Source organism: Protomyctophum parallelum (assembly GCF_964188405.1).
Source record: "Protomyctophum parallelum genome assembly, chromosome: 1".
Taxonomy (NCBI): Eukaryota; Metazoa; Chordata; class Actinopteri; order Myctophiformes; family Myctophidae; genus Protomyctophum; species Protomyctophum parallelum.
The window spans coordinates 79,696,095-79,709,844 of NC_139697.1; the positions used below are offsets into that span (position 1 = coordinate 79,696,095).

At 42.4% G+C, this 13,750-nt stretch overlaps 1 protein-coding gene across 2 annotated transcripts in view; it reads left to right on the top strand.

Annotated features, from left to right (window-relative positions):
• alcama (activated leukocyte cell adhesion molecule a) overlaps window positions 1-13,750 on the top strand; it is a 90,002-nt gene that overhangs the window by 64,482 nt on the left and 11,770 nt on the right. For both annotated transcript variants that reach the window (XM_083765306.1, XM_083765305.1), the window contains exons 5-10: window positions 978-1,065; window positions 5,639-5,809; window positions 9,569-9,693; window positions 9,868-9,997; window positions 11,531-11,643; window positions 12,589-12,712. In XM_083765306.1, the coding sequence (XP_083621432.1) occupies window positions 978-1,065; window positions 5,639-5,809; window positions 9,569-9,693; window positions 9,868-9,997; window positions 11,531-11,643; window positions 12,589-12,712 (751 nt within the window). The remainder of the gene's footprint in view (window positions 1-977; window positions 1,066-5,638; window positions 5,810-9,568; window positions 9,694-9,867; window positions 9,998-11,530; window positions 11,644-12,588; window positions 12,713-13,750) is intronic.

Here is a 13,750-nt window from a genome sequence, read left to right on the forward strand (position 1 = left end):
CCTGCATACCAATGATATCATTGATTCACAAGCTTATGGAAATTAGTAATTACAGCCTTTCCTCTTCCTGGAAGGTTATAGCCCACTAAAACAGAAGCCATTGTTCTTCCATCAATTAAATGAACACAGTTGATGTCATTGGTAGGACGTAGAACATAGGATAGCTATAACAGCTTTCTGAACTGCCCACAGACCACAGCCCACCCCTAAGACATAAAGACACAGAGTGAGGCAGACATGGTGCCATGTTTTAGAGAAAGTATGTGAGGAAAAGGCTGAACATGGGCGAAGTGTAAGTGTACAAATATAACCAAATGTACCTGTCACATTTTGTACACTCTCAGAGGTACAACGGGCTACATGACTAGTGAGGATTTCACTGTGTATGTATGCACAACGCACCGGAGTGGAATGATGTCATGCTATGTTTACTCGTTTCACACGTGACCTATTGGTACTGTTGGTGACCTTCACACCTTCTGCTGTGACGCAGCGGAGAGTCAGTCAATGTGTGTGGGAAATGTTAAACCGTTTACCCTTCAGTGCAGTAGCTCGCTCATAGTCAATATTGGAATAACAAAATTACACACAATAACAACTTTACAGAAGTTTACACGTCATTATCTTCTGCATGCATACTTTTCACATGGCCAACAATCTTTCATATAAAAAAAACAAATGTATCACACTAAATGATATTATGTAGCTCATAGTGAACATTGGATTGCCAAAATAACTTACAGTACACACGTCCAAGGATATTTAAATTGTAATTTCTCATTATTTCCTGCAAGCATATTTTCATTGTTACATGGCCAAAATGTGTTTATATTTTATTCATTTCTATCACATTCAATTTCATGGGTTCATTTCCTAGTACATAATGGATTTGTCATTTGTCGGGTGGATTGATTTGTATCTTTGGTGAGTTTTTATTAATATAATAATTCAATTTTGATTAATATTTATTTTCGCAGTTGGGGACATGTGTTTCGAAGGATGCCAACCCCGCTGCCGAGATCACATGGCAAAAGAACGGGCAGCCATTGGTTGCTGACGGGAAAGGTAAATGACATGACATCCTGTTGACGCGGACACACCCAGGACAGGTCATGGTGATGACACAGTGTCGTAACCTAAGTCACTAAGAGAAAGCCCCTGTGATGACACAGTGTCGTAACCTAAGTCACTAAGAGAAAGCCCCTGCGGGTCTGCTACAACACGTTGGAACATATCACAGTATCATTCTCTATTGTGACATCATCATACCTAATGAACTGCCTCTCCTCTTTCGTGATGTTAACATGCTACATTTGTATTTTCACCGTTTGAACACATCACAGTTTTGACCTTAACAGTGCTGGCAAAATACAACGTTGCTTTCAGATGGAAACCTTGTATGTCTGACACTGTTACTTTTTTCAGCAGTGTTAATTTTGTCCTATGTTAGTCAGCTGAAATTGTTTCGTCTTAGTCAACATATTTACTTGCGCAAGCAGAGCGTGCAAGTAATGTTTTCGCCCGGTCTCTTCCGCCGTGACAGCTGTCCCGCCCAGGTGGAGCGAAATGCCTTCACGACCGACGACGTACGTCGCGACGTATATTTTTCCGTCGCAACGTATATTCGAGTACGTCCTGGCGTAAATATCAATTCGTCCCGGCAGAACGGACTCGTCGCGGCTATATCTACCCGTTTGCGACGTAATATGTTGGCTATTATTTTCCGTCGCGCCAGAACGGGACTCGTCGCAGCTATATCTACCCGTTGTGGCGTGAGCTGGACTCGTCCCGGCAGAACGTGACTCGTCGCGACTATATCTACCCGTTTGCGACGTGCGCCTCGCCGGTCCGGTCTCCAGGCGAGCCTGCGTCCTTCATATATTTTTTTTTCTGCTCTCGTTGGACTTAACTTTAAAAGTCCAATGGAACACCTCTTTGTAACGGGTCGCTGTAGTATAGTGGTCTAATTCCTCGCCTCTCTATTCTTTTTTGCTGAGGACGCTGGTTCAATTCCCGCTCGCGGCAAACCAAAATTATTATATTTTAGACAGACAGACAGACAGACAGACAGACAGACAGACAGACTGCCTGTCTGCCTGCCTGTCTGCCTGCCTAATGTATTGTAAATAATGTATTCATTCCATACGGCTATTTTTTTTTAATATAAAAACTTTTGTCTTTCGCGCGATTCGAACTAGCGTCGTCAGCACCAAAACATTGAGAGGCGAGTGATTAAACCGCTGGACTACTGCGGCCATACGTTACAAAGAAGTGTTTCATTGGACTTATAAAGACAATAGCACCCAGCTGCAGTCTCGCAAGGGGAGGGACCGGAAGTGCTTTTATTTCCGGCTTCCACGTGCACAAGCGCACATACACGCACGCGAAATATAATGCGCGTGCACGACACGCACTTGCTGGTGCGCGCTTAAATGCCGGGTGTATATAGTACCATCTGTGCTTAAACATAATTACGTGGTCGGTTTGGAAAAGTTTGAAGTAGTTTGTTGTAGGTAATATTTTAATTGAAAGCTTATTAGTTGGTGGTATAAGTGTGCATATTTGAAGAAATGCAAATCTAACAATAATAAAATGATATGCAATAATAGGCTAGGCCTATATGGTCGATTATAACATAATGATATCAAGGCATTTAAGTAATGTAATAAGTTGCTATAACCCCGTACCCCTGTCCCACACACACCATGTCCAGACCATAGATCACAGACACACGACCATATGCATTTAATTTACTATGAAAACCTGCATTTCCCGTCAGTCAGTCAGTAAGTGTGTCATGTCACGCCTCGTGTCATGCCTCCATATATGGTCACGCCTCATGACACGTCACACCGCCATATATGGCCGTTTCCATATGATATAAGATCCCGACACTGACCTCATCAAACCCTGGATAGCCATACATTGAAAAGACTGGATCATCACCTAGATCTCCATATATGGAGCTGAGGCGGCCAGCAACTCTACATCTGACCTCATAATGTAATAATCAGCTCATAATGTAATTAAAAGACGAGCACATAACTTAATAGATTTTTCTATAATGTAATAATGTGTTACATTAAGAACCTCCACATAGGCGACTCATACTGTAATAAAACTTCATAATGCAATAATGTCTTTATAATGTATGAGCTGATTATTACATATTGCATTATATTTCGCGTGCGTGTATGTGCGCTTGTGCACGTGGAAGCCGGAAATAAAAGCACTTCCGGTCCCTCCCCTTGCGAGACTGCAGCTGGGTGCTATTGTCTTTATAAGTCCAATGAAACACTTCTTTGTAACGTATGGCCGCAGTAGTCCAGCGGTTTAATCACTCGCCTCTCAATGTTTTGGTGCTGACGACGCTAGTTCGAATCGCGCGAAAGACAAAAGTTTTTATATTAAAAAAAAATAGCCGTATGGAATGAATACATTATTTACAATACATTAGGCAGGCAGACAGGCAGGCAGACAGGCAGTCTGTCTGTCTGTCTGTCTGTCTGTCTGTCTGTCTGTCTAAAATATAATAATTTTGGTTTGCCGCGAGCGGGAATTGAACCAGCGTCCTCAGCAAAAAAGAATAGAGAGGCGAGGAATTAGACCACTATAATACAGCGACCCGTTACAAAGAAGTGTTCCATTGGACTTTTAAAGTTAAGTCCAACGAGAGCAGAAAAAAAAATATATGAAGGACGCAGGCTCGCCTGGAGACCGGACCGGCGAGGCGCACGTCGCAAACGGGTAGATATAGTCGCGACGAGTCACGTTCTGCCGGGACGAGTCCAGCTCACGCCACAACGGGTAGATATAGCTGCGACGAGTCCCGTTCTGGCGCGACGGAAAATAATAGCCAACATATTACGTCGCAAACGGGTAGATATAGCCGCGACGAGTCCGTTCTGCCGGGACGAATTGATATTTACGCCAGGACGTACTCGAATATACGTTGCGACGGAAAAATATACGTCGCGACGTACGTCGTCGGTCGTGAAGGCATTTCGCTGTCTCTCGTCCCGCCATTCGATGTTTATGCAGAAAAACATCAAATCTGTGCCTGTTTTGCTGGGACCAAATGACCACAAATGACCATATTTCTTACGTCATCATTTAGGGCTATAGAGTATATATATATGTATACGTATATAGTATATGCCTATATACTATACTATATATATTTCTTACGTCATCATTTAGAGCTAGTCATATGTATACTATATACAGTACATAATCAGTAAAAATAAAATAGCAAATTGTGCCTCATCTGCTGGGACCAGAGTACGTGGTGTGTATATGTATGACTAGCTCTTAATGATGACGTAAGAAATATGGTCATTTGTGGTCATTTGGTCCCAGCAAACCAGGCACAGATTTGCTGTTTTCTTGCATAAACATCAAATGGCCGGACAGCTGTCACGGTTTTTGGCGCAAAGTAACCACAGTATACCGCTAATCAACTTACAACTACACACTTTATACAGTATAGAGTATAGAGTATATATGTATACGTATATAGTATATGCCTATATACTATATATATACTATATATATTTCTTACGTCATCATTTAGAGCTAGTCATACGTATACTATATACATAATCAGTAAAAAATAAAATAGCAAATTGTGCCTGATCTGCTGGGACCAGAGTACGTGGTGTGTATATGTATGACTAGCTCTTAATGATGACGTAAGAAATATGGTCATTTGTGGTCGTTTGGTCCCAGCAAACCAGGCACAGATTTGCTGTTTTCTTGCATAAACATCAAATGGCGGGACAGCTGTCACAGTTTTTGGCGCAAAGTAACCACAGTATACCGCTAATCAACTTACAACTACACACTCTATATAGTATATATGTATACGTATATAGTATATGCCTATATACTATATATATACTATATATAGTATATGCCTGCTTTGCTGGGACCAAACGACCACAAATGACCATATCTCTTACGTCATCATTTAGAGCTAGTCATACGTATACTATATACATAATCAGTAAAGATAAAATAGCAAGTTGTGCCTGATCTGCTGGGACCAGAGTACGTGATGTGTATATGTATGACTAGCTCTTCACCCAAACTTATATAGATAGAAACTTGAATCATACTTAATAATACTAGGTGTTTATATGCATAAAGTAGGTAGGTAGCAAATAGTTACATCTAAAAATTATACATTTCAAACGTTCCTTCACAGAGATACTGAGATTTGACAGTTAACAGCGGTCGAAAGGACTTGCGCGCTCTGCTTGCGCACTAGTTGGCCATTTATGGCCTACTAGTGTGCAACAAGCAAGTATGCACTCGACAGAGTGCAGTTCTAGTTTCACTTGTTCTCATTTTGAACACAGTTCAAATTGATCACAGTTTGGGTCCAACACTGCGGGCAAAATATAAATATACAAATACATTTGGCATCTACAATGCGGCATCTGCAAAGCTTAGATACAATACGAGGGATATGTTTAAGTTCAGTTCAGTATAATGTAAAACTGTTCTCACTGTTACGTGTGTGTGTGTGTGTGTGTGCGTGCGTGCGTGCGTGCGTGTGTGTCTGTGTGTGTGTGTGTGTGTGCACGCGTGTGTGTGTGTTTCTTCCTGCCCACCCATTATTCGGTGCACTCTACAGCCACCATCGTCAGCTCAGCTGTGAAGGTGGACCCCGCCACAGGGCTGACCACCACCTCCTCCTCCCTCCAGTACACGGCCACCAAGGAGGACCTGAGGGCTCGTTTCAGCTGCCTGGCCACGCACACGCTGGGCCCCGTGGAGTCTGAGCCACAGACCATTCCCGTTCATTGTAAGTACAATGCTACAGCAGTGTTTCCCAAACAATGGCTCAAAGAAATCCCATTAAAAAACTTGTAAGAAATAGTGGAAATAGCACATCTACAAGCTCACAACGCATCCAATCACAACGGGCTGTGAGCTTGTAGATCGGTTATTTTGAAAAGGGGCTTTTAAGTTATGACATATGTTTGTAAATTTGGATGTGCTATAGCCCAGACCCCTGGGCTATAGCACCTCCTTCAGGCTCCACGCCTGTAATGCACTGATACAAAGTAACCTTTTCACACTGTACGGGTGAATGACAACAAGGACTTTTGATTGAATTTAATTTCAACAAGGTAGAAAACAGATACAGTAAGTGGAACATTCCCCAAACTCCTATACTAGTGCGAAATTGCTCATTTGTAAAATCTCAAGAGCTCATTGGATTGCAACAGAATGCCCTCCAGGGTTATACACTGTTTTCAAACACCAATACGTCATTGGAGCACGTCCTAATTTCATTGAGGATCTATTGCCAACAGACTTTATTGACCAAGACCCATTCCAACTGCTCCTAGAAGAGGAATATGTATTTATGGCATAGTTGTCGTAGACAGTACTTACTGCCACTTGGTCCAAGGACAACAGAGCATCACAGCTTCACCGGTGTGTGAATGCAATCGGGCGAGCCAAGACATATCCAAGACATACGACGGGCCAGTAGGCTATTCATGACTTTACATTCGACATTTAATTATAATGTGCATTCAGGCAGCAGAAAGTATTACTGCCTCTGCCTGTAGAAGCTGTATAATGAAATTAAATCTAATCCTGGTTAGAATTTGATGAAAAATGACAGATTGAATCGATGCGCTGCACAGGTGTGTAGTCACACCAGCAGAGAGTCGAAATTCCAGAGGTTACATGCCCAGGTCTCGTGACATCACTATGACATCATCATCCCCATACGTGGGGAAAGCCCGCATATATTCCTTTGAGTCTCCGCTGGTCATCCAATTATTGTCTTAGGAACGGCACAAAAACTATATGTATTCAAGGCTTCATGGGGTGTGCATGTAATTGTTAGAAAATAAGTCATTTTTTGGGGGTGAACTACTCCATTAAGGCATTTGCTCCTCTAGGGCAGGGGTTCCCAACCACTGGTACTAGTACCACTAGTACCACTACTACTAGTACCCCTCTGGTGGTACACAGAGGAGTCTCCCAAAAAAGGAGAAAAAAGACAAAAGTGGAATGAAATATTTATATTACTATAGGTAGTTCTTCTGACCAAGCAATTGGTTGAAATAGGCTCTCCAGCCATGCTGAAATGAGCATGACAGAAGTTTTATTTGATAGAATAGAAGAGTTTTGTCAGAGCAGCAGAATTATTGGCTTAGGAATGGAACAAAAAGGGCAGATATACGCTTCTGTATTTTAACATCAGTTATTATGGTGGTACTTGGAGAGCCAATAATATCTTCTGAGGTGGTACTTCAGTGTAAAAAGGCTGGGAACCAATGCTCTAGGGAGCATAAGCCATTCCCCACTGTCAGTGTGCCCACTGTCTGACATTTCTGCCTGGACACTTCATTTCCTTTTCCCTGCCTGGGGGATTCCATTTCAGCCTGGGTTTGTCAGGTGTTGGTGTAGTTTGGATGTTGCAAATTCAGAGAGAAATACAAATAAAAACTTAGAGGCACACAAGTTTTACTAAATAAAGCTAATACGTGTGTTAAGAGATGTTACAGCTATACAGAGAAGGTTAGTCTGTCCTTGCTAGTGGGTGTTAGTAGTTCTTTTGCGCAGTGGAGTCTTTATTATGCACAGCCTGGATAAATGAAGAAGTTTCTATTGATGTAACCCCACACTACTGTATATGGTCTCCTCACGTCAACACAATGTAAATTGTTACATATATTCAAATCAGATTTAGGTTCAACGTTTAGCTTTAAGGCATAAGATTTATTCAAGTTCAAGTTGAATGTGATTAAAGTAAAAAAAATTAGCTTTCATTGATATGTATCTGGAGCTCTATTTCAGGGATTCTGCACCCGAATGTTTATACAGTATATTTGAATTGAAAAGTATTTCTTCTCTTTGGAAAGTAGGGACAGAGAGAGGATCCTCTCTCTGTCCCTAGGATGTTGATGAAGTAGTCAGAAGGTTAGGCTTTTGTTTTTATAAGTTAGTGAAGTAGCTTTGCCTCTTTGCTTATACTTGTATGTGGACAATGCAGCTGGTGCCTGGCTTGTACCACTGAATGGTAAAGGGATGTATGCTGTTATTGTAAATGTGGAGTCATCATGTTGTATTTGTCTCTTACACTTTTGTCATCAGTGTTGCACCTTATTTGCTGCCAAGTTGTGTCAATAAAGCTCTGGGTATAATTTTTGAAAATGTTCTTGAATTTATGCTTAAACAGATAAGCATAATCTGATTCATAATACATCAGACAAAATAAGTTGCCTATAGAGCGCCGACGTCCTGATTTCACTCGCTCATCCCCTCGATTCCCCTGGTTCACGGAAGTAATTTCTCTATGGAGAATAACATGGGGTCATCTTAATATCAATCAAGCTGTCTTGGTGTTATTGTCAGGGAGGTGTCTCTGTATCGTTTATGACAGTCAGTCACTCATATGATACAGTCTGTTTCTAGAGAAAATGCAGTAACAATAGCGTTTTCTCACAGTCAGTTGATTCTTCATATCCATATGAGTGAAGCGGCCTGGATGATCTAAAATCCCCCTATGGGGATTACAATGCAAATAATAAGTACACGAACACGTGGATTTTCACCCTCTACCGATATTGACGTCAGACTTCTGTGCTCTATTGTCACTAAGATGTGTGATTGTGTTTCATGCACCTTTAATTTCTAAATGTTTTCCTTTGGAAAAGGACCAATTACAGATTTCCCCGTAGGTATATGTATCACTCGAGTAAGAGTCTTTCTTCAGATGGAACCATGGAAAACAAAAGAAAGTCAACTGCTCCTAACCCCAGGGAAATTAATGCGTGCACAAAATCCTCTTTTATGTGTGCCTGCTCGTTGGCTGAAATCAGAAAACCCATCCATAGTATCTAGCTTCATATCTAGCTTCATATCTTCATATCTAGCATACGTAGAATAGCCTCAATCACATTGGGCAGGAATGCTGCTAGAAGACGTCTGGGATACCAGACCTGTCACTGAGTTTCCTCTGGAAAGTTCCCATAGCAAGGAATCCCAGAGTGGAGAGTATGTGGACAGGTACAAGTATGGCATGGTTACAGCACATCAGCACACAACTCTAACAAATTATTTCTTGGGGGAAATATAGGGAGTTCTAAGTCATTCGTCATCATGAGCAAAAGAGTATTGTCTCTGAAAACTCATTATGTCTTTGAAACGCACTGTTGACAACGTCTTTAAGAACAGCCATGTTGAGTTCATGTTTGCGAATTTGCCACACAATTTATATCAGCTCTCATCGTGTCTTTAATTCAGAACACGTGTAGTTCCTCACGCCTGTAGCTGGTAAAATGCCATGCCATACCTTGTCCTTGGTATAGTCCACAGGTGGTCCAGAATAGGGAGGGTGGTTAATTTAAAAGTGATTCATGTAAAAGTAAGAATAAAGACCCTATCACACAAAGATTTGGAGTATCTCTGAGGACCCCCTAGGGGTCCCGGGCCCCCTGTTGAAGACTGTTCTATACCAAATCTTTTCACTGAAAATAGCAATCATGCATCTCTCTCTGTCCCTCTCTCTGTCTCTCTCACAACCTTTCCTCAATGGCAGATCCAACAGAGAAGCTGAGCCTAACGGTTCAACCCAAAGGGCCCATCACAGAAGGGGGCAACATTACATTGAAGTGCCATGCGGACGGCAATCCTCCACCCAGTAGCTACAACTTCCACCTCAAGGTAGGCAGCCCAAGCCTCCCCCACCCCCGGAGAGCATCACAAATCCCACTGTTAAGTTCTAAATATGTATAATATAAACAAATATATCAACATTTTGACTCCTGTAATGACATGCCTAAAATAGTTACACCAGGTTGTAAGTGGTTAAAGAACTCATTCACATGTTCCATGCAGGGACAGACGGTTTTGCAAAATTCTAGCAGCTACACCTTGACGGCCGTCACACGGGACAGTGCTGGCGAATACAAGTGTTCACTGGTTGACAACGAGAAAATGGAAGCCTCACAAAGCATCGCTGTTAGCTGTGAGTATTCCTGACATATTATGCAAATGTTGAATATTAAAAAACAAGAGGGAAGGACTTCAGAAATCAAACTTCTATCCTGAGTTTGCCTTTGCAAGGAGTCAGTAAACACCTCCAGTCTCTCTTCCCCAGCCGTCCCTCGCTAACAGAAAAGTGACTTCAGAAAACTTGTATCCCGAGGTTGCCTTTGCAATGAGCCAACAAACACCTCCAGTCAAGTCTTCCCTGCCCTTCCCTCGCTAACTGAAATTTTCCAACTTTAACAAGGCTTTTTTTTTATTGACGGTAAATAAAGTCATGGGAGCACAGTAAAGTAATCACATTTCCAAGCTCTGTTTGGAAGGAGGCAGAGTGAAGTGCGAAGGAGAGAAGGCAGACTGAAGTGCCAGGAGGGAAGAGGGCTAATTAGACATTTCTGACTTTCAATGAGTCAAAGTGACAAAGTGTTTTGGACGGGCAAAGAGCTCGCAGCCTCCGCTCCTAACGGATAGTCCCTCAAGGCCTCAAGTAATCATCCCTGTCTAACCAGGTGCATGTGTCTGAACCCTCTCAGTTCAAACGGGTCAGAAGATTTGAATAACCAAAGATTTAAAATAAATAAATAAATAGGGCTCGCACATTTCCCCTCCAGTAATCACATTGCTGCCTCTGTGTATTCACACGTCTTCATTTGTGTCCTGTTCCTACGTTCCTAAATTGAGTTTGGTGCATGAAGGAAGGAGAAACAACTCAAATGTACGATGGTGTGTGTGTGTGTGTGTGTGTGTGTGTGTGTGTGTGTGTGTGTGTGTGTGTGTGTGTGTGTGTGTGTGTGTGTGTGTGTGTGTGTGTGTGTGTGTGTTTGCGTGTGTGTGTGTGCGTGCGTGTGTGTGTGTGTGTGTGTGTCTGTGTGTGTGTGTGCGTGCATTATGTGCGCGAGCATGTGTGTACATACATACCTGTGTATGTGTGTGCATGTGTGTTCTTACAGTACTGTGCTGTATGTGATTATATGTAGGGTGCATGTCATTGTGGGCTGCCAGCTATTGTTACTATTGCGTGGGCCACCATCTAGCTGGTTGCCGCACATTGCAACATGCAGTGTGAGTGAGTGGTGTTCTTCAAGTTTGCAACACTGTGGCTTTGTTCTAAATGAATTAGCCAGCTGATGATGCTACTCAATATACCATGGGCCTTGATGGCGTCGTAATGGCTGATTTTACACTTGGTTGAATGCTGAAAATAGCCGATCTACAAGCTCACAACCCGCCGACGCGTTGCAAGGTTGTCGATCTGCTATTTTCAGAGAGCAACACCCGAGCGCAGCTAAACACAACATTACTTTTAAATCTACGGGATCTCTTCTCCACCGATGAAATTGTCAATACATTTAGTCATAGTTTTGGTCATCATACTGTAGCTTAGTTTTTGTGTAGTTTTTATGTAGTTTTCGTCAGTGATGAACATGTTTCGTCATAGTTTTAGGCGACGAAATCAACACTGCACCACACTGCACCTTCTGAACATCCTGTTTCCTGACCCACTGTTCCCCAGATCTGGACATGAGCCTGAGCCCCACAGGGAAGGTTCTGAAGAAGGTAAAGGACCCACTGGTGGTGAAGATGAACAAGAACGCTTCAGGCGACGCCAAAGTCACATGGACCAAGGTAAAAGAGGAGGGGGGGAAATAGAATAGCTGCTGTAAGTTGAGTGAAAACGTGTGTGGAAACGTGTGTGGAATCCCAAGAGGACTCCATTTTGACACGTGGATCGTGAACACAACATATAATTTAGGAAGGAATAAAACACAAGGTTTCCTCCCAGCAGCATGATGGTAATAATAGGACGTTGAGTGAAACATCCCCATCCCATCCCTGACACCACCGGATTCCTTCCTCCCTTTAAACACGGTTCGGAACAAGAGGAACCTGTTTGACGAGAAGTTGCCTCTTCTTGTCAGCAGAATGTGAAAAGACAGTGACCATTAATCATGGGACCTGCAGTGGGATAGCAGCATGTTGATTTTTCCCACATTTCTACTGCACAGTAGGTGCCTCAGGAAATGTAGACATTCACTTGGTCAGGGGTCATCAACGTGTCTCTACACGGATAAAACTCGTACACGGTGTGCGTGGCATGTCTTGTCCATGCCCATGGAACATGTGTGAGTCGTTATTTTGTTCATATAATGTGCGATGAAAGCACTGTAATGTACTGTACTGTACTGTACTGATAAGACAGTCTCCGGATTTTCTTCACAATAGGTGAATAACACCTTTGGCATTTGGCAATATGGTACATTAGTAGGCCACTAGTATACATTTAGGGCTAGGTCTGTGTATTACCGTTACAATTATTGAACGTTAATTTTGTATGTCCATAGCATGTGATGCTATGGACCCCTGTTACTGGTCCATTTTCTGTCTAAATATGTAAATTTGGCCTGCAACTCAGACAAAACTATGAGTCTATAAATACGCAAGGAAGAGACAGGGATAACAATTGCATGCAAGCTGCAAGGCATAGAACATGCAAATGTGTTTCCACTCAGGCATTTTGGATGTTTTTTCACCAATCCACATTCAGCTCAGTATTGTACTTCTCGCTTTTAGAATGGTGAGAAGACAGAGGCACCCGTGTTTGGAAAGCTGACCTATGCCCATGCAGGCATGTATGTCTGTGAAGTCTCCTTGGCCGGTCTAACGCGTCGCCAGTCCTTTGAACTGGTAGTGGAAGGTGAGTGTGTCCTTATGTGTGTCACTACGTGTTCAGCGAGGTTGGATGAGGACCTGATAAACATACTCAGAGTTTTCTTTTGTGCTTTGTAGAGGTTTCAGTATAGATGTAACAGGCAGTCAGAAAGCTTTCACAGTACCCGTATTCACTTGTCCAAATCCAACTTTATTGTCAGGGGAATTAGAAACAAAACACACTCTGCCTACATACACTATGTATGCACAATGTACAATAACAATACACGATGATATTACACGTATACAACAACAACAATGTGTAGTGCATATGCTGTACAATGTACATGATATCCACGGCATGCCGTTATCTGCTCAGCGACCTGACTGGAAAGAAAGCGTTGGTCTGGGATTTGATGCTTCGGTATCATTATTTTAGATGGAGGGAACGAGAACAGAACATGAGCGTGCGGTGGCTAGTGTCCTTAATGATGCTATGGGCTTTCTTTTTGCAGCGAGTGGTGTAAATGTTACAGAATTGTATTAGTTCTGTGCCAATGATTTTTGCTGCTGTACAGTCTACCGTCCTGAGCAGTCAGGTTGCCAGCCAACGAAACCACATGTGTGATACTGCCTGTCAGAACACTCTCAGTGGTAGAGCAAAAAAAACCTCTTCAGACGCCTCAGATGCCAGTCTCTGCTGTGCTTTCTCGAGGCAGCAATTAACGCTGGAAGGCCATGCACGGGTGTCTGAGTCTGAGATCAAGACCAAGCAAACACTGTCATCAATTTCAACAAACGCCCCATTGATAGAAATATGTGATTCCCTCTGATCTTACCAAATCCATAAACATTTAGAGGCTGTTATCATGGCAACAAAATGGTTAGATCTATCGAAAGGAACTCAACTTTACAAAACTAGATATGTGGTGATTTGGTGAAGCTAATAAATATGCAGGTGCTGTTATGAAACATCATCATAGATCATTTTCTGCAGACTATTTGCCATCCCACCCAAATTATGGACTGTTTGCAAACAAACTAACAAACAAACTGTGTGTGTGTGTGTGTGTGTGTGTGTGTG